The sequence below is a fragment of the Taurulus bubalis genome (genome assembly GCF_910589615.1).
Source record: "Taurulus bubalis genome assembly, chromosome: 1".
NCBI lineage: Eukaryota > Metazoa > Chordata > Actinopteri > Perciformes > Cottidae > Taurulus > Taurulus bubalis.
The window spans coordinates 15,308,360-15,330,826 of NC_136589.1; the positions used below are offsets into that span (position 1 = coordinate 15,308,360).

Consider the following 22,467-nt stretch of genomic DNA (forward strand, 5'->3'; position numbering starts at 1 on the left):
AAAACTATTCACTATGCAGAATGGTCCTATTCAGGTAATATTCTATTCATTCAGGTAATGTTCTATTCATTCAGTAATTTAATAATGTGGAAGCATACTTGTTATGTTGCCGCTTGTAAATAATTTTTTTTAATTTTTTAGTAATCTGGATCTATAAAGTATCCAGAATGCCTGAGAGTGGACTCAGGAGTAAAACATATATAGAAGAAAATGGAATAAATCAAGGAAAGTACAAGTACCTCAAAATTGTACACTTACCATCACCATATAGGCATGCATTGTTTATTTCAAAATCACTTTTGAGTGTGTTGCAGATATACTGACCCAGTGACTAAAGAGGAGAGAAGATATTTGTGCACTTATGGCATATTTCCCTTTCCAAAACACACATCGGATCACATTCAATGCGTCCCTTTATATTGTCCTATAGAAGTAGCTCAGTGTCCCTAAATGCACATGAGTGTATTGATATTCTTATTTATTTAACCAGACAAAACACATACAATGTTACTCATCACATTTAATAGATTCTCTTTATTAATTAAATAGCAATATTCATTGCACAACATTTACAGACACAAAGGATAGGTGTGTGCAGGATTCTGCTCTTCCTTCTGTTCATATAGCAGAATAAGTAAACAGATGTAATGCACTTTCAAACATGAAACAGAGAAGAACAATTAGGAGCTTGTTCTGTAAAATCACAGAAAAAAAAAAATGCTAATGCTGATGAGAAATGATTTCCTACTTTAGGTAAGCATATTGTTTGCATGACAAGAGAAACAGAATAACAAAGTGTCTTGCTCTGATCACAGAAAGGTTAAAGGTCAAAGAAAAAAATGACATTGATGAGGAAAACATGGGGAAAAGGGGATGAAAAGCGCACAGAAATAAAATGCATTTTGGTGGTTGGTTTCCAGGTGGCTGGTGGCTGATTCCGGTCTGTTTCAGCGGTCGGCCCTTTTCATACCGTGGCCCATGAGGGCGGCGAACAGCGTCAGCACCATCTTGGGGTTCACTTTCACCAGATCGTCCGGCTGGGTGTAGACACGAGCTCCGATTTTACGAGCCAATGAGATCGCATACCTGGGAGAGAAACAGAAAGAGAGATGATGGTCGAGTGACAAATACAAAGACGCAGGGTAAGGGGATAAAAAAACAGTTGAGATTCTGTCTTTTACTTTGCGTTGTTGAGTTTATCGGCATCCTTCAGCACTCCTCTCTCTGCCCTCTTCACCATGTCCCACTTGACGGTACCAGGAGCGATGACGTCGATCAGGTCAATCACCGGAAGACTGGTGCTGATCAGTTTGTCCTACAGAAAACAGGAAAACAGGGTCCAGTGTGAATGTGTTTACTTGTGTATATACATATATATATATATATATATATATATATATATATATATATATATATATATATATATGTATATATGTATTTTATATATATATATATATATTTTTTTATAGATATATCAATATATTTATTTATGTTTATATATGTATTTATATATATACTGTATATAAATATTTATATACATATATCAATATATTTATAGATATGTATTTATATATAAAATAAAACATATACGCCATGCATTTACACAAACACACACACACACACACACACCTTGAAGCTGCTGATCTGTGTGTCCTTTCGTTTCTGTTTCAAGGTACTGTTGACCCAGTTGAGGATGATCTGATCTCCAACTTTATCACCTTCTCCCAGATCTGACAAAACCAACACTGTGTACCTGTAGGACAACAAGCAGGATGGACAAGTCATACTGCACAGGAGCCGTTGTATCCAAACCACTAAAAATGGTAACGTTCCCACAGCTTTGACCAGTGCATGTACTGTACCTCCTCATTAGCTGCCAGACCAGCGCCAGGGTGTGCATCCGGCTCCCCTCGTTCAGGTTTTCTCCTCCGATCCCGACGAGGGAGAAGTGAGCTACATCCCTGCCCAGCTCCACCGCGTAGTTACAGTTCTCCAGCTGAGGACACGAGAGGAAATACAATATTAATTTCCTTTTATTTTACCGTTAAAATGTTTCTTTCTACTTCTTTAATGCGGTCACCTTCTTCATGTTGGTCCCCAGGACAGGATACGGTGGGTTGTTGACTTTCTTCCAGTTCACAGGCACATTGACCTTCTCATAAAGCTGCATGATGATCAAACCGTCACACAGGTCACTGCGAGACACAAAACACACACGGACAGTGAGGAAAATACGGCATCACTGCAGCAACAGGTGCTTTTCTTTTGTTACATGGACGTGTGCAAAAATGAATTGTTGAATTAAGAGGTGAGATTAAAAATATGAGATTTACACAACGCTACATTTACTTCAGTATCCATTAATCAGATTAACAAAGTAATTAAAGTGAGTCACTTTATTTTGAGCACGTCATTTTTCAGGCTTGTGCAATAAAAATGGGGTTTTGTTGGCGTTTAACACTTATAGGCTTAGTCCTGTCTCTTATAGACTGTTTACATTTGATTACTTCTGGTCCAATAAATAAATAAATCAATGTGGGATACAATATACCTCCACCACATTTATGATTTTTTAAATTATGGCTATAACCCTGTTCATTACACACACTGTAAATTGGGAGAGTATAGGTCTAAGTATAAAGGTATACGTCTAAAGGGGTAAAGTGTGACAGAGAAAATATTATCTTAAGTACATTGATGGTCAATTTATGATTGAGAGGCTGGTAAGAGAAGCTGGAAAAATGTGTGCACAGAAAGTTAAGTAATAACATTTCATCTATATAACCCTTGAGCAAGGCACCAGTAGAATACTTTGCACCGTGATAATAATAATAATAACTTTTATTTATATAGCAACTTCAAAAACAAGTTTAGAAAGTGCATAAGAGCAAATAATAGAATGAAATTACTTGATATACACATTTTAATACAATAAATATAAAGAAAGGGTAAGTATAAAACTAAATAAAAGCCAATTTGTAAATGTTAGTATCGAAAGAGGACACTGATGTTACTCCCTCTGATTTCCTCTCTCTCTACCCTCATTACTGGTTATATGGGGCAGCCAATAAATAGGTAAATGGAGGCACAGGAAGTTCCCATCCCTCACCCTTAACAAAGTTAATCACATTAATGTGTAACTGATGACATACCAGAACAGGTGGTTGACATACGGAGAGACGCCCAGAGAGTTCATCCAGTTTCTATATGTTTTCTCTTCGTTGGACTCAGCTGGAAGGACACGAACACATGATAAACATCCACATCACGTTGTTAAACACTTATTCCCACACAGTCACTATCACCTGGCAGGAATGTTCAGCTGTAGCTTATGTAAGGTAGGTTTGCTTTTATGGCGGCCGAACCCTGAAATATTAACTTACTTGGGCTTTTTAATGGGTTTATGACCTGTGGGGGTTTTACTTTCTTTCAGTTCTCTGCACATTCACATTGTGGTTTACGCATTCTGGCACGAGTGTGCATGCTGGCATTTCATGGCTGAATTATAATTTGGGGAATTATAATTTTGCAGCCTCATAACCATGGTGTGATGCAGCCTAGTATTGGTAAAAGAAAATCTGTGTCTCACGTTCTATGAGTGCAGTTTCTATGCCGTTGGCGCCGTTGGTCTGAGCGCCCCTCTGCTTGCCAGGATACATGTTGTACAGGTTGGCTACGAAAGCCAAGTTGAGTTTGCTATTCCCAGATGTGACGTCCTGAGGAGACACAAACTGTCTGCAGTCCAGCCGGGCCGCCTGCTGCAGCATCAGCTCGGCCCTTCGGTCCAGATTGCGCTCCTTCACACATAAAACAGACACGTGTGCATGACATTATGTACACGTAATCATGCCAGAATCCAATAGGAAGGCCACTATATTTAGTGTAATTTAATTTATCTGTAGGATAATAGAAAAAAGAGATTTTACATTTATCAGCTTTTCTTTGCGATTTTAAAACTAAGTGACTTACGTTCATGCCGCTCTTGTCGATTTTGACGTTCCTTTTGTTGTCCTGCTCCTCTTGGAGGGCGATCTGGTCCAACAGGTAGAAATAGGCTCGCGAGTCCTACAGTGGTACAATACAAAAAAGGGATTACACACTTGTTTTTTGTGTAAAAAAAAGAAAATGTGTGTGTGTGTGTATTCTGAGGAGGACCTTAATATCTTCACTGAAGTTGCTGATGGTGTTGGATCCTGCGCTGCGTAGATGATGGTTGACCCAGCGGAGCAGCAGCTGCTCAGGGGAGAGAGACATCAGCTGGTCCAGATCCTCCTTATCTGTCAGAAGGCCAATCAGACCTGAAGACACACATGCCATTAGTTTAACACTCTTTATTAAAAGTCATGTTTTTTAAAATATATATATATATATATATATGTATATATATATGTATATATATATATATATACATATATATATATATTGTGTGTGTGTGTGTGTGTGTGTGTGTGTGTGTGAGTGTGTGTGTGTGTGTGTGTGTGTGTGTGTGTGTGTGTGTGTACTGACCTTCATTCCTGCTGATTTCTATCTCAGCAAAGAGGCCAACCTTGATGATCTGCCAGAGCAGGCCCAGGACGAGATGGGGTTTCCCAGCCATCAGATCATGGGCGTCGATGCTCACCACTGTGCAGCCGATCGCTGACGCTGAGTTCAGTGCCAGGACCAGATTCTCCTACAAATCAAATTGTGCAATTGTCTATCAACTTGTTCAAGTAAGAACTTTCATAGAAAAACAGGACAGCAAAATGAAAGTCTGTGGTCTGAATCGTCAAAAATAATAACTCACTTATTAAACAACAATCACCATCAAAGGACATCAAGTTATAAAAAAATGTAAGAGGACAAACATGTGACTGTTACAGTTAATCTATTACAAGATGTTATTGCACACTGCAACATTATTGAAAAGTCCAATCTAATTGGAGTACTTAGTTGACCCCATATTTACAGCACTACAATCGTGTGCTAGATATATAGGAGCTGTTTGGTTTACTGTTAAAAAGACAATTAAAGATAAGAGTTTTTTTCTTAGTTTCAAGCACTTACATTTGTGTTAAAAGGAATGCTTGACATTTCTGTAAATACATTTATTTGCTTTTTTGCACAGAGGGGATTGGAACCATTGTCCCCTTTGTCTACTCAGGATGAAGTTGGAGCTATCGCAGCTAGTTAGCTTAGCTTAGCATAAAGACAGGAAACAGGGGTTCTGTCCATCACATATTAGATTTTCTTTTTTTAAACTACAATTTCTGGAGCTTAGCTGGTTGCCATGTAACCTCACAGCAAGCAAATTAGCATATACTAGCATGCATGACACATTTATTAGTATTTGCAGTTTATTATAAAGGATAATTATAGATTTTCTACTCACTGTCATTGTGAAAGTGGCAAGTTTCTTAGTGTTGATGACTCTTTCGTCGATCGTGTCAGGCTGAGACAGGTTGATCATTTTGCTGAAGGAGAACAAGGAAGGTGAGTGAGTAATGTCACATTTCAGATGTGTGTAATCTCAGTGTTTGTGTGTGTGTTACCATAACAGGATGCCATCACGGACAGAGGTGAAGAGGCTTCCGTCGTCGGGGGTCATGGGCAGCAGGTGTTTGCAGTCTTTGTCTTTTGCGAGCGCTTTGTTGATCCAGTTAACAAATGCCACCGTCTCCTCATCTACACACAAACAATATATATATATATATAAATGTTACACACTTAACACTTGTTTATAGTATTGTTATGTTTGTTTGTGCCCCTTATTTTATGTTATATTCTATTGTAAATTTAACATGTTTCTATTTCTTGCACTGTCGATTGTTGTTGTTTGTCTAATGTATGCACCACCTGCCAAGACAAATTCCTCGTATGTGAAAGATACCTGGCAAATAAATGATTCTGATAAAGCATGACATGCACACAACACACACACACGCACACACACAATGCACACTCTCTCTCACCAGAGTAGGAGTGCTGCGTTCCCTCGCTAGAGTTCCCCGACGTTCCTCCAAAGGATCGGATCCCATCTCTCCTTGTGATGGTTTTCCTGAAGGACTCGCTGAACTCCTTGCTCTTCAGCTCTTGATAGATCTGAACATTGGACGCAAGGTTTGGATGAATACATTGAATTATTTTTCTATGATTTTTTCGCTCACAAACTGAAGCAGAACTTACAGACACAAATTCCTCGAAGCTGATCTTCTCGTCCTTGTTGGTGTCTCCGGCGATGAAGGTCTCGGCGATCTCTCGCACTTTGTACCCCGGCAGGGAGAAACTCGCTTCCCGGAACAGCTCCTGGAGCTCAAAGTCGCTCACGAAGCCGCTGTTATCAATATCTGAACGCAAATAAACACGCACACACATATACAATAAGTAAATTTGCTCCACAAATATTAATCTCAATCTTATTTGGAAATATTGCACACAGATAATAAAAGCAGAGACAAACAAAAGACTGATATTGATTTATTAACGTCTGTAGTTTCCTAATAATTTAGTTTGATACATGTTTGTGTGTAATTTGGTACGGATTAGTTACTGCTCCATTTAAACCCAAATAAGTGTTAATTCCTTATTCATTTATTATTGCAAACTTCTGCATTTTGTTCTTCATTCATGTCAAATTGTATCATTGCCTTCAGCTGACCTGCTGTGTGTGCACTGAGCAGGATGTTTATCTTGTGATCCCAAAATGAAAAAAAAGTCATCATAATGTGAATGTGAGTTGTGAGAATTTGGCAGAAAAAGGACAATTACAAAATGTTCACAGATTGTTTTTTTCAATCTGAAATCTCAACAACATACTTGAAATATTTGCAATAAGGCATAGTGCACGTTATACACTCAGTGAAACTGCAATACTATTCTCATATTTTTGTGCCATATTTTATATATTTTTCTTATACTATTAGCATTTATAGTACTTTTTTTGCATTCTTAATTCTTAATTTTAATTAAATTTTTTACCTTACGTCTTAAGTTATTGTAATTCTGTGTGGAAGGAGGACCTAGCAAAGTACATTTTAGATTGTGCGGAGTAACTGTCTGTTAACTGTGCATATGACAATAAGAAATATATTGAATAGATTCCCTTTAAATTGCGTCCAGACATGGTCCACACAGCTGAGGTGTTACGTTATTGGTTCAACATGTCATATATATCACAATGTAATCTACTGACATTTATGGTCTTTGTGGACTTTGTTGAGCCTGTTGCTTTTCATCTTGAGGCACCTTCAGGTCATATCCTCAGTTGATATCATGCTCTGGTTTATGAGTAAATAGCTAAGAAACAAATGCCATCCAATCGGCCTCAACTGTACTTTAGCATATTATAAACTGAACTAAGAAACAAAAGGTCAATGAAAACGATGATGCTGTTTCAACCAGCAGTACGTAAACACTGCAAATACTTCACGTCTTCAAATCTAAGAATGGACTTAACTTGTTGCCCTTTCTGCTCCAACCAACCTCACACAAATAAAAGATGACACATCAAAAAGTGTGATGCTCACAGCATGATAAACCATTCAACTGTAATGTTGCCGATACCTTCATTATAATATATGCACCGTCCAGTTTTTATATTTACCTTAACACAACCGGTAATTATCAACAACTCATTTTACCTCAGCTTGCGGTAACATAACCACAACTCTCGAAATTAATTGGAGTGAATTATTGGAAGTGTGCCAATTAAACAATGTCTCCAAGAACCTTTCAAATTCACCCTCTTTACTTGTTTCTTATTGTTTGTGCCTTGTATTTGTGTATCATACAATAATGCACCATGCCTTATTTATGTTGCTCACTATTATCATCATCTTTTTTTGTAATTACACACTTGTGAAGATGATCAACCGATAAAATCGGGCAACGCCTCATATACAACATCTGGAAATAATTCAAACACACAAAGTACGAACACTGAACAGCCCGAGCGATAAAAACACATCTTGCATAAGAGTCGTGCTTTATTGTCAGCTGTAAATGTGCTACTCACACCAGGAGTCCTCAATACAATCGTAGAGTGAGGTTAGGTAGGTTTGAGTGTGTGTGTGTGCGTGTGTGAGTGTGAGTGTGAGACTGACCAATTCTATTGAAGGCATCCCTGAGATCTTCCAGGTCATCTCTGGAAATCTGTGTGACATGACTCTCCATAGTAGCTTCTGCTCTGTGTACCTGAAACACACACACACACACACGCAGTTCTGGATCATACTTGGCACACACTGATTTAGCCCGTTTGATCAATAAGTCGACTTAACAACGCTCCATTTTAATGCTGCAAACATGTACATTTGCTCAGAGAAATCCTTCCACCTGAGAAACAGAACAGGTGAGTTTGACAATAGCGACGGGATAAAAGGTAGAAGAACAATTAGGAAGTGTCAGGTTATTTACTGGAATTTGTCCAGGGAAGCCTTGTGACTTCTTATTGCCATTTCTTTACTCTGCACCCACTTTTCACACACATAAACACACATAAGGGCACATTCACACACCTTATGTTTTATGATGAAGCCACCAGAGGTATTAGCATCGTACAATAAAGGCTCCTTTTGGTTCTTTGCTTGACAGACAGAGCAACCCCAAGACAGAGACCAGTATACCTTCATAAGAGTTTCCTGTAAGTCCCGTCTCGAGCTATGAGCCTCTCAGTGAAGATCCCTCTGGACTGGCGGCACGAGTGGAGTCCTTCAGAGCTCTGCTAGGCTTCAGGCATAGCGGAAGCGGGATCCCAGAGAGGCTGGAGAGCTGGTTATCTCTCTGAGGAGGAGCCACTCAGAAGAGGCAGAGCAGAGCGGACCTTTGGCCTTTCTGGACCCTGTGACAGGCGTAGACAGTTAACAGTTAACACCTGCGCTGTGTCATCGTATTAAGATGTCCACCTGTTTGGCTCTGCAGGGCAAATCATTTGCAATTAGACTCAATCTGACTGTGATGCACCTCGAAAGTTCAACACTAAAACACATATTGTAGAGGACAGAAGAGAGGATAAAGACTTAGATGCAAGACTTAGATTGATATAATTCTAAATACACTATGCTATGTGTTCTTTAACGGGCCGTGCACACATTTTGCATTTCTGTCCAACATGTTTAAAACATGAGGCCTGTGTTTGCCTCACTGCCACACAAAGCCCTGTAACCTGAGGCACACGGTCAACTGTATCACTTAGACTAAGCTGCCCCACTGCACAGCAACACTGACACTACTGCAACTTTTTATGTTCGGGCAAGGAAAATTCTGTCGTGATAGTTTGACAACTGTACATCATGCAGCAAAGTAGCTGTAATCTAAGGAAACTAAAAAGTAAGGAGCTTACATTCGGTCCCAGGCAAGCCGATGGGCTTAGAGTCCGGAGTAGAAAATCAGCTTGCTGCAGAGTTTCGGGGCCCTTTCTTTCACTTCTCTCCTCTTGTGTTTCCTCGCTTCCTTCCCTCTGTTCTTACCTGTCAGCCTCTCCTTACACCTCCACCACCGCTCAAAAAGGCTGAAACCCAGACGCAAGACAGTGCAAAATGTTTCCCTCTTGGATCAAACACACATACTACAGACATGTTTACACCTATTCACTACAAACTTATACAGAATCTATTTTATTGTTTGTCTCTGAATATACAAAGACTCCATCTTTCTATCCTCCCCCAGGCCTCTCTTCCTCAGACACTTGATCAGCCCAGTTTCACTCTGGGACTCGGAGGTGCTCTCCGGTTACCCTCTCGCAGCTCCACCTCCAGTTGTTGATGTGCCAGCCACAGTTTTGGGCTGTGGACCCTGAGCCACGATCAGTTATTGGTGTAAAAATGTAACTGCTGGCCAAAGACTTTCTCATAAGCCTCCTGCGTTATTCACTGGCATCTTGGTGCACATGCGCAGGAAGGAGAATGGAGGGGAAGCCACACAAACCTGCAGCACTAGCATGCATGCACATTATAAAGCTGCACACATTTCTTCTGAGCTTAGGCATGTTGTGATACCAAATATGAATTGTCTTTATGAGCTTATAGTCTAAAATATTGCTGGCATATAAATGTTGTTATTGCTATCGTAGATATATTGCTTCGATTAAAAATAAAATGTATATATCAGTATTCTTATTGGAATAAAAGCTTTTAAATGAAAGGATCATCATATCATCATACTTCTGTTGCACAGGTTGGTTTTCAGTTGATTCTTAACAATGTCTAATAATCTTGAGGCCCCTTCATTAAAAGAGCCCTAAAATTAGAGATGTATCTAAGCATATTATTACGATCTGCATATTTAATTTTCTATTTTATTTAAATGTGAAAATGTTCTGCTTTTAGACTGTTGACTGTTTTAACAGCCATTTTATTCAACTTTGTTCCATAGCTAATGTATGCTTTTATTTTTTAAAGACGACACTATTTAATTCATGGATTAATGCGGGGTCTTTGATTACCTTGAGGATCATCATCATACTTCTGTTGCATAGGTTAGTTCTCAGTTGAGCGTTAACAATTCCAAAAATAAAATGCTAATCCAGATGTTCAAAGTCTAAATGTAAGCAATACTTTATCTAATTTTAACATTTGGCCAATGGGGCACTTTTGCCATGTTTTCTGTTTAATTAGTTCACCAATGGGATCTCTTTACAGCTATATGGAGAGGACTCATGGGAATGTGAGTATTGTATTCAGACAGACTGGAAAAAAACTGAGCCTAAGTTTTAAGTAGAAAGACATTTTTGAATTACACACTTTGTCATTCACATTTGCATATTTCTATTGAATGTAATAATAGCTGCGTGTAACCCACCTGCATTACCTTGTTTCGTTGAGCCTTTGGTTCTCCATTCAGCTGTAATTTAAAGTCGCGACCACTCAGAGGCAGTGCTGTCACAAGCTGATGTACAGAAGACCTCCCTGTTAGTGCCGCCTATAGTGAAGGTAATCCTGCAGCATGTTGCCATACAGTCCACTTCTTAAAACCTTTTAAGCCCCGCATGGACCTATATAGGTCCTTTTTTTAACATTTTAATTAAACTGTGTAGAACACTACAATTATCATGAACAAATATATTGATGCTACACATCAAATTAAACAAGAGAACCTGGGCTACAATAATTAGTCAGACATTTCAACAAAAATACCAACTAAAATAATTATTAAAATAAAATAGTTATAATTTTGTCACGAGTCAGCCCACTCTGCATGTTTCCGGAACTAGCAGCCCGTAGCTTGGTGCTATCAGAAAAAGACAAATAGCAAAAAGGAAGACAATTCCACACAGATTCCAAATCTATTCATCAAATCCCTCTGCTGCAAAGCATCAATGAGATATGAACCAAAGAACACAGCAACATAAATCAGTCAGCAAATTTTGAAAAAAAATTGAGAAAATAGCAAATATAAGAAAAAATGCATTTCCCTCAGTAAATCCCCACTAATACAAATTTATTGAACATCATAAGTCATATACAAGTGAAATATAAGGTTTGCTACATGAAAAAATTCAAATGTCACAGATGCGCGAAAATATGCGCAAATGTGCCGAAATGCTAATTTTGCATTCTCGCCTGAATTCTCTCTGTACTTTACCCAATCTGACTTTGTTCTGCTTCACTTTTTCAAGTGAAAACAGTGCAGAGAGACTGTTCACATATTGTGCTATGATTTGGGAGAGCTTCAGGGCTTAGTGAAGCATCATTTCAAGGAGATAATCATCCTGAAAGTGCTTTTTTTTATAGGCGGACCTGGAACTTTTATTTGTTCTGTGTTTCAATCTTTATTTACTCTTAGCCAGCAACATATATACTAATATTTACACATCTGACCAAAGGCTCACAGGGGTTGCCTTTATTATAACACCAAAATTATTCAAATAGCCCTTGTGGTTGCAGAGATACACCCTTTTTAGATTGGGTCTGCTATTTCGAGCTAAATCCTAAAAAATGCCTTGGGGCTTAACGGGGCTTATAAGGTTAAGCACACATGATGTATCTACAGTTTCTGCTGACAACTTAAACCTAATGCATTATAAAAAAAACAAAATTCAGATTGTAATCAAACATAACAAGTTCATCTTCTGTTACAAGTGATTTGTCCTTCGACCAGGAAACATTCACATACCTTGTATCCAGTCGGAAAACAAGTCTTCAGACCCTGCGCTTGTAAAAGTAATAATACCACATTTACTATACCCCTCCTCAACATTTCAGAAGAACAATATGTTCTTTTTATTCCACTACATTCATCTCACAGCCATAGTTGGGCTGATTTAGAATTTTAATACAAAATATAATCAACAAATAAATTAGATTCAGATTCAACTTTATTATCATTGCACATAGTACAAGTACTATGACAACGAAATGGAGTTTGCATCTGTCCAGAGTGCAAAAGAGAAGCAGTTAAGGTGCAGTGCAATGTGGTGGATAATATAATGAAGACAGTATAAACATATACATATATATATATATATATATATATATATATATATATATATATATATATATATATATATATATATGTATATATATACATATATACACACACACACACACACACACACACACACACACACACACACACACACACACACACACACACACACATACATACATATGGGTAGGTGTCTGGTGTAAGTGTGGGATAGGGGTTGGTAGTGGTGATGGGATGGGGGCTGTCACTGTGATGCAGAGTTAAGGGTGTTGACAGCTGAAATGACGATGAACTTTAAAATACAATTAAGCAAACCAGCAGTATATAAAGTTAAAATGAGCTCCGTCTTTACCAGCTGCAACATTAAAGGGATGCACACATTGTGCATCAGTAATTATAATATAGTAATACGCATTTGTCTGCATAACGAGTACTTTTACTTTTTGCATCATAGTATATTTTAGTGCAAATATGTCTGCACTGTCACTAAGGTAAAAAACATATTTGGATTCCGTCACTGATGATGCTCATGAATCGCCTCCACGCAGGGGGCGTGTCAGCTGTCACTGGTCACATGACCCGGAAAATGTGGGACTTAATTCCTGTGTTAGACTGCTCCCAGCTGCTGAGCTTCTGTGCTGCGCAGTGCAAACCCTCCGTCTGCCCCATCACGACCCCCGCGCCCCGGCAGGACTCTCCTCATCACACCATGTCGGGTAAGAAGCGCTGCGGGGCTCCGCTGACACTTTGCAGCCGCCACACCGACACCGGAACACGGCCACTCAGCACCGGAACCGGAGGGGTTGGGGGTCAAATATCGCGAATTTTATTCAAACGCAGCAGAAAAACGTCCGCTGCAGCGCTCACCGCCTTTGGCATGCAGACATTCATGAGGCGATAGCTTTTAACCGTGAGCGCAGTGATTCTACATGTGTGCTGCGGTCATTTAAAGGTTTTATATGCGTTGCAGCGGTTTGGACCAAAGTCAAGCTGTTGTAATCAAAAGGAGCACTTCCGGTTACAATTTTCAAAGTTGAATGCGACTAGAGTTGAGCTTCAAAAGGCTAAAATGTAGAGGGAAATTGTGTTGAGAAAATAAAATGAAAAATGTCCTGAAAATAACATTTTTGTTGTTTTTATTTGTCTTTTTGTCTCAGACTGCTTTGTTTGACTCTTAATAATAATGTTAATAATAATAATGTTGCATTTATTTTGTATTTAACTTTAACAGTTACTCAAAGACACCTTACAAGTTGTTGCAGCATAATCAAGACAGATTGGCCTATCAGTATAAGAAAGTTTAAAAGAAATGTGACAAAGATAATGGGACAATATAAAGTTGAAAAATAGTTGTATCAACGCTGTCACTTTTTGTCAATGACCATCATTTATTGTAACTTATCAGCCAACATTTTTATTGCGGCAAATATATTTGATAAGATGGTATTGGTGAATTTTGCTCTAGCTCTAAAGTTGAGGTCTGACTAGTCCAATGTGTAGCTGGTTATATTATTTTAGAATATAGACTGAAAATCAGCTGCTGGGTTAGATGATTTTCTCATCTAAGAAAGCAAATAAACGTATACCTCCTACAATGTCGAGCTTTTCTTTTTAAATTGACATCTGTATTACCACATAATCTTGAGCCCTCAAGTTATTATTACAATTATTTCATTTTCTATTTGATGTGAAAATATTCTGCTTTTAGACTGTTGGCTGGAGAAAAAAAAATGTTTGAATTTGGAAAATTTAACAATTTGCTTAAACACACGATTAAATAATTATTTTACCCTTTTAACAGTTATTTTATTCAACTTTGTTCCATAGATAATGTATGCTTTTATTTTTTTAAAGACTCTACTATTCACTTCCTGGATTAATGTGGGGTCTTTGATTAACTTGTCACAGTGCGGACGTGCGGACATGCAATGTGTGGCCTCGAAGTTTTTTTATTTGTTTCTAATACCAGAGAGTCCTGTAATGTCACACCGTTTTATAGTGTATTACTAATCATGTTTTTCCTGGATAAGAATAACTTTGAAAATTACTCCATACAGTAATAAAGGATGCACAATTAGTGAATACTGCATTTTAGTAATGTATTAACATGAAACTACATACAGAAAACAATGCTTACATGCAATCTCTACACATTTTATTTGCAGAGAACAATGCATTTGACAATAGAATATATGCTCTTGTCTATATAAATGTATATTTTCACATATTATTAATGAATTTATGCCATTATATTTGAAAATTGGTGCACTCATGACAGATTACATTGTCGCTAACATCTCAAATAACTCATAGATATCAGTCATGATTTAGAAATGTGTAGGACCCAGAGGTGTGGAGGTCATGTGTCCTCCTGAGGCCTTCGATAGCTCTGTGGGAACCCATCACATGCTCCCCGTATGGCCGCGCAGACGAGACTGGTCTCACCCTCTTTTGTTAGTCGGTTTATAGAAACCGGCCCTAGCAACCGTACAACACTGCCTCTCTGATCAGGGTTTACAGAAGTCCCCCAAACAACGCACACATTCATCTTGGTGAATACTATCTGCTGGCTCTGGGCCAACTTTCACTCAGGCAGAAACAGTGTCCCCTCCCCCGTCTGCTCTTAATAATGCATGCAGAGGGGGGGGGGACTCTGCAAACACTGAAGTTCACACAAGAGGCTCCAGATGAGTTGGACATACTTGTGTGGCGGGTCGTACGCTGTTGACGAGCCGACACGGTGGATGTGATGGAGCATGTTTGGTGTGACGTGAAAAAGCAGATGAAGGTGCATCGGTTTAATGTGGTTTTCTGTCAAATTAAGAGACAGAGGCACAGATGTTTGTGTCGGATTGTACGAATTGTACGAAACACGAATTGTAGCTTTCTTACCCATTCATTTATGGGGAGGTAAACATGTAAACATGTTTAGATAGACACATGCTCAGATGTAAGTATGGACAGTATCTTTTTGAGGTAAAAAAAAAAAAAAGCACTAAAGTGTCTGTCAATTTCACCCAAAACATTCACTTGATTATTTGGGTTACGATTCACCATTTTTGTAACCTTCAGAATTATAATAAAATAAATGTTTTATTGTAAATGCTCTTGAAGAAAAACTATTTTCCCGTCAAGTATTGTAAGCAACTATTCACATCAAACCTCTCTGGTTAACCTACCAGATGATGCACAACACACTGATTATTTAACCAATAAGAGACTTAATTGAAAAGGCTGAATAGAAGTCGGCCTGACAAAAGAGACGTGAAGTAATGTATGAGATAACCTGCCAGTCACATGGCTGATGAGTGTGTGTGTCTCTGTGTGTGTATGTGTATGTGTGTGTTTCTCCAAGCAGACCAAGCTTTTGTGACGTTGGCCACAAACGACGCCTACGCCAAGGGAGCGATGGTTCTCGGCCAGTCGTTACTAAAACACAACACGACCAAGAAGCTGGTTGCACTCGTAGGACCTCATGTTGCTGAACCTTGCAGGTAACACAGGTCAAGGGTCAATATCCAACACACACACACACACCAACACACACACACTAACACTAATCGTCTGTGTCGTAGAGATGCCCTTAACTCCATCTTCCACGAGGTGCTCCTGGTGGACGTAATGGACTCGGGCGATGCAGCTCATCTCTCTCTGATGAAGCGTCCGGACCTGGGAGTAACGTTCACCAAGCTGCACTGCTGGAGTCTCACACAGTACAGCAAGTGTGTGTTCATGGACGCCGACACACTGGTGAGACAAAGCGCCTGAGTAGCAGAGAACATAGTGACACAGATAATCACCTCAGAGTTAAAAAAGTAGATTTCTTTTTTGATCTGTCAACTCTTTGTACTTTGATCACGACATGACACCGTTTATATTTTATTCCTTCATCCATGTCTTTTCATGTTATAACTGCTATCTGTGCTGACCAATGCATTCAGGTGCTGTCAAATATAGATGAACTCTTTGAGAGAGAGGAACTATCTGCAGCGCCGGATCCTGGCTGGCCCGACTGCTTCAACTCCGGGGTGTTCGTCTTCAGGCCGTCCGACGAGACGCACGAGAAGCTGCTCACGTTCTGCAGTGAAAACGGCAGCTTCGACGGTGAGACCCCAATGTTACTATATATATATATATATATATATATATATATATATATATATATATATATATATATATATATATATATATATATATATATATATATATATATATATATATATATATATATATATATATATATATATATAAAAATGTCCTAAGATCAACTCTGATCTAACCTTGTCCTCACACTGCCACCTCAGCCCCGCAGTTTGTCTGCAGTTACCAATGTGTCACATGTACACCTGCCATCTGTCTACAAGTCTGTTCAAAGATTATGTCATTCACCGTCACAACGTTCTCAACACGTCTTTTCAGTGTCTATTTATACACGACAGATAGGACTCAGTCTGTGGGAATGTAATACGTGTGTGGTGTGTTGACCGTTCAGGTATGTAATAGTGTGTTGGTTGGATTTCTGCAAGTCAGATATGGTGAATATTACTGAAATTAAAGAACATTTATTCTTTTTTTTATGTCCCCCCTTCCCCCCTTTATTTAAAAACACATCACATGACTACTAGTAGACCGATGTGTCTCAAGCATCTTTTTGTGTATCCGTGTCTGCAGGTGGAGATCAGGGGATCCTCAACAGTTACTTCAACACCTGGGCAACAGCAGATATTTCCAAACACCTCCCTTTCATCTACAACCTCAGCAGTATCGCCATCTACTCCTACCTGCCAGCGTTCAAACAGTCAGTACACACACACACACACACACACGCACACACAATCGATGTCTCCGGGGTTTCGTGCTACGTTCATGTACAGTCGACCTCTGGCCCCGACTCTGTAGCCGTCCTTGTGAAATGTGTATGTGTCGGGAGGCATAAAGCTTATCCACGGTCGGTTCAAAGGTCGTGCGTCTGTTGGAGGGGGTTGAATTACAAGATGCTGCAGGCGTAGCACTCGTTGCTACCACAACCTCCCCTCAAAACAGAGCGGCTGCTTGTAGCTGTTTTATCTAAATCTGCAGTGCATGTGTTCTTCTGTTCTGTTGAGGATTTTTGGTATCACTAAATAATATGTCCGATCGGGCAAGAAACTGAAGAAGTATCACAATGGTTTCAAACACATTTTCAGTTTAGCCAAATGTTTTTTTGTTGGTCAAATTAGTGCCCAAGCTGTCAGTTATAAACATCAATCACTGTTTCTGGATCAACTCACTGATTCAGGTCGACCATGCTTCCGGTACTCGTGGGACTGTAACAGACATGTTTTGGCGCGCACATTTTCAAATTGACCTCCAAAAGTCGTGGTTTAGATCATCCAGCTGAAATCTATTCTAGTTTTTTCCTTTGTTATTTTTTTTCAGCATTTGTCAAGCGCTGCTTGCATGTAGATTACGAATAGTGTCAAGACTCTTCTGTTTCTCTCACATTCTTTCCTGCCTTTCACATTTGCCCGCCGGTGTTTTTTCACAGGTACGGCCAGGACGCCAAGGTGGTGCATTTCCTGGGGAAGGTGAAGCCGTGGAACTACTCCTACGACGCTCAGAGGGGCGAGGTCAAAGGTCACTCTGTGTCCCCTGACCAGTGTCACCTGCATCCCGACTACCTGCTCATGTGGTGGCAGCTGTACGTCACATCGGTGCAGCCTCTGCTGCAGCAGACGTACGGGGACTCTCCGTTCAACAGCGGCTTGGTTGACGCAGGCGTGGACGTATGTCAGCTATTATTGTGGTGTCTGTGTCCCGTTGTGGTGCCACTGCATGTGTTGAAACGTAAATGAGGATTTGCGATTGTCTTGTTTAGCCTATTGCATGATCGTCACGTCCAGGCTGCTTCGAAAACCTGTAATTTTACGAGATGAACTTTGCTCCCTCTTTAGCTCCAGATAAGATCATTGACCAGTTTCAGTTGCCACAATAACAAGAAACGGTTGATTTGTTCCACATTCCTCGACACAAGTTTGTTGGCAAACGTGGTGTTTGTTGACTGTTTGAATAGCTTGCGGCGTATCGTGCCTCCAGCAACTGATCAGCTTCTCACAGAGTAGCAGGAAGTTGCCACGCTGCCTGTTGTAACAGCGCAGCGTTGAAATAGTTTAGTCATAAAAGGAAAGTATACTCTGTGTGTGTATGTGTATGCGTATAATCGAACCCACAACCTGCTACTTTGCCCAATTGCCTGAAGCTGTGTCATAAGTTTAAGTTTATACTGGCCCGTCTTTCAGCCTTTTTTTTTTGTAAGTTACTTTGTATACCAAGTGAATCTTGAAATTTAAGATTTGTTCTTTTTTAAATGACACAATGCCACTTTTGCTGAATGACGGGCAAGAGTGCGAGCTGCATGATATTGGCACATTCAAATTTCCCCAATTTTCCACAAAGTCTCTAAAGGCAGCTGCTCTAAAGGTCATCGTCATCATTTTGTAACATGAGTGAAATCAGTGAACTTACCACTTCGCCGCCATATGTTACTGGCCAGGTTGGACTTTAGCACCAACAGCCCTGTGTGTAGGAGGAAGGTTTTGTTAGTTCTTCTTTCAAAATGTACATAGTTGAGCTTTAAAGTCGCCCACCCACTCAAAGATGTGGTTTGACCCCTGTGGGACTACATGAAGGCTATTCCATGCGAGAAATAGAAATAGAAAAAAAAATATATATATATATATATATATTTATATATTTATATTTCTCGCATGGAATAGCCTTCATTTCTAAGAACAAGAATAGACTGGCGAGTTTCACATAAAAGTTCTCTTTTTCTGGCCATTTTGAACGTATAATCGAACCCACAAATGTGATGCTCCAGATACTCAACTAGCTCAAAGGAAGGCCATTTTTATTTATTTTTAAATACCAGCCTTGGCTGTTATTTTTTTAAGAGATCTGGCAACTTTAAATATTGAAGAAGAAATATCTTCATTGCACCAGAATATTATGTTCACATTTATCTGCAAATGTGTATGTACTAACCAATCATACAAGTATGAAACATACAGAAGTGTGATTTGGAAGCTTAAAGTCTTCAGTGCACATAGTGAGACATCTCGTGTCAAAAATCATAAATTATAACTTTTTGTTTGAAAAGATTTACCAGAAACACCGCTTACATAACATTCTTCTTCTACGTCTGTTCACGCTCCGCTCCGTAGGTCAGCATCTCTTGACTTGTATTGACTTATTGAGCGTACTTCTACTCTGGGAAGCCAGAAACTCGACTCTTATCTGCTGCGAGTTGCAAAATGACATGTTTGTACTTTGACTACCCTGACGAAACCCCTGCAAACTGATTGTGTCTCAAACTGTAGAAGAAGAAAAAGAGGGTCCAGCCGAGCATGACTGAATGTGGGGAAACCAGTCCTTATAAAGTGCTGCTCCAGTCCCGTGTCATGATCCATTCATCCGTCTGTCACGCAGGGTACGCTTCATGAGGAGGGGAAGGAGGACCAGGCGCCCTTTGCTCCGCCCCCCCAGAAGGTTTCATCCGAGGAGAGGAAGCAGCGATGGGAGGCGGGCCAGATCGACTACATGGGCGACGATTCCTTCGCCAACATCGAACGAAAGCTCGACTCCTTCTTGAAGTAGCAAGCAGGTCGACGAACAGAGAGAGCACCAGTTAGCTGTGTGTGGGCGGAGATTTTAAGCACTGCCCAGCCAATCACAGGGGCTCGATTTAGCAGGCGACTGAACCAATGCCTCCACCAATGTGCAGCATTCAGCCTCACTCTCTGCATCCCGTCTGTGTGTGTGTGCACAACTCACTCTGCCTCCCGTCAGTGTGTGTGTGTGTGTGTGCGCACAACTCACTCTGCATCCCGTCTGTGTGTGTGTGTGCGCGTGTGCACAACTCACTCTGCATCCCGTCAGTGTGTGTGTGTGTGTCTGTGTGTGTGCGTGCGTGCGTGCGTGCGTGCGCGCGCACGCGCGCGCACAAGAGTGGAAGTTTGACACCGTTCGTGTCCACTCTTCCCATTAAATTTCCCCCGCCAAAGGAAAAGTTTGATATTGAATTTTCTTTGCCGAGAGTTATAAGATAAGATTGATACTAAATATTAAGCTACTGCCAGCAGCTGGCTAACTTAGCATTAAGACAGCTAACCCCATTTGGGACCGCAACACTGTTTGCTACTCCCTGATTTGGTCACACAGCATTCTGTTTAAGCATACCTTTTACATCTTCAAAGAAAATGTCACAACCCTACAGATGTTACTGTCTGCCCTGAATGATAAGAAGTTTAACCCGTTGAAATCGAATATTTCCACTCTTCCTCCCTGAACAGGATGAGCGGTCAAAGATAATGAATTGATGAATGAATGCTCTCCGCTGCGCTATGGCAGCCTGAGGCAGTGGCTGCTAAACAGGTTGCATTAATGTTGGTCAAAAGTTTGTTTTATAGTTCCCCACAAACAGTAAACATTTGTGAAAATTCACAATTGTATTGTCATTCTGCAACACGGGGTTGCACAACGAAATGCAGTTGTAGCCTCGTCCATTGAAGATAAAACCAATGCATTTTTTATTATTTACATCAGGAACTGCTAATAATTTAGCATTAACTTTAAGCCTTCATTGAACAGCCTTGAGCGGCTCTCGGATGTCATCCTTGGCTCTTAAGCAGATTTTTCTGATTCAATCTTCTCATCCAACTCTCGGGGAAGGCAAATAAGTGTACTTCCCAAAATGTCAGACTATTCCTTTTAAATGTTGATGGAGTCACAGTCCAGAGTCTTCCGAACCTGTGGAAACTTTAGCGACAACAGAAACTGAGAAAGTGAAAGTTTAAAAAGTTGTTTCTGGATTTTACCACCACTCCTATCCTGCAATAAGTCTCTATTTAAACCACTTTAAAGCAGATATGCAGCAACTGGCTCATTTCCCTCCCAAAGTCCCTGCCAGTCATGACAATCTCGCTTTAAATAAGTGTTCACCTCACCAGAGTACTTGGGTAAACCTCCCTATCTGTGCCTCTTGACACTCACCAGCTCTATGTGACTTCAGCTTTGTGATATCTGGTGTTGTCTTAGGACAAAGGCCTGTAATGTTGTATTTGCATGGCACAGAGTAAAAAAAGTGGGTCAGAAATGAAGTCCTTCCACCCGTATCCTGAAGTGATGTTGATAGTCCTGTGTGTATTTGTTTGTGTGCGCTCCCCCGGGCATCTTTCCTCTGTGCGCGTGTCCTGCATGTTGCGTAACGGCCCCAGCCAGATCTACATCAGTACATCTTTGTGCCATGACCCGTTTCTTCACTTCCTTTTCTGTCGTGTTACCAGCTGCCTTATTGCCGTTCACTGTTTACAAAACCTCCCTTCCTGTAAACTGCTGCTAGTAGCACAACAAATCTAACTTTGTTTGCGGCCCTCATTTCCTGTTACCACTCCAGCTGTGTGACCTCAAACTAAACTATAATCTATAGCTCCTAACAATAATAATCCTCTCCTCACTATCAAACACACTCTCCCGACAAGGAGCTGGCAAGGTTGAGAAAATAAAAGCCCATATCTGATTTTTACTTTCTCCAATCTTTTCGGCCCGCTAAATCCTGAATATGCATGAGTGTGGAAGTGGAGCGTATCTGTAGTCACATCAGTTATTGCAGATCTGTCCCGTCACCTAGCTACTAACTGTTCATCCCTGTAGAAGCGCTAATAAAGAACTGGTGAAGACTTACCTTTTATCCATCACAAGTTTATTTTTCTTTATTCTCTATGCCAGTGTTTTTCAACCTTTTGAGCCGCGGCACATTTTCTACAATAAAAAAAATCCCGCGGCACACCAACAACCCAGAAGGTTACAAAATGTCACATTGGAACATAATACAGCATATGGTAGGTAATTATTGTGCTACCTACTGCATGGAAGAGTATTCAGTGTTTCAAGTAAACCAGGTTGCTCCATCAGACAAAAAAAAAGAAGAAAGTGTTATCACTTTGTTAGAAAAATGAAAATAAAGTTATGCAAAAAATAAATATTGAGTTACTACTAAATAGCTTATTGTGGAAAACAATAAGCAAT

At 40.0% G+C, this 22,467-nt stretch overlaps 2 protein-coding genes across 2 annotated transcripts; one reads left to right on the top strand and one right to left on the bottom strand.

Moving 5' to 3' along the window:
* Window positions 1-947: 947 nt before the first annotated feature.
* Window positions 948-8,729, bottom strand: pls1 (plastin 1 (I isoform); the record flags this gene model as incomplete). The annotated part of the gene is made up of 16 exons (XM_079222854.1): window positions 8,604-8,729; window positions 8,082-8,172; window positions 6,166-6,326; window positions 5,952-6,081; window positions 5,532-5,664; window positions 5,372-5,453; window positions 4,507-4,672; window positions 4,156-4,298; window positions 3,970-4,065; window positions 3,590-3,797; window positions 3,153-3,231; window positions 2,081-2,195; window positions 1,863-1,996; window positions 1,630-1,753; window positions 1,182-1,315; window positions 948-1,086 (listed from the first exon to the last, which is right to left on the bottom strand). The coding sequence occupies exons 1-16, from the start codon at window positions 8,607-8,609 to the stop codon at window positions 948-950; spliced, it is 1,941 nt and encodes a 646-aa protein (XP_079078980.1). The 5' UTR covers window positions 8,610-8,729.
* A 4,247-nt stretch (window positions 8,730-12,976) lies between these two features.
* Window positions 12,977-20,037, top strand: LOC306746981 (glycogenin-1-like; the record flags this gene model as incomplete). Its single annotated transcript, XM_079229971.1, has 7 exons — window positions 12,977-13,118; window positions 15,761-15,896; window positions 15,978-16,152; window positions 16,344-16,506; window positions 17,074-17,200; window positions 17,930-18,167; window positions 19,870-20,037. 7 exons carry the CDS (start codon window positions 12,977-12,979, stop codon window positions 20,035-20,037), a joined length of 1,149 nt encoding a protein of 382 aa, XP_079086097.1.
* Window positions 20,038-22,467: the final 2,430 nt, after the last annotated feature.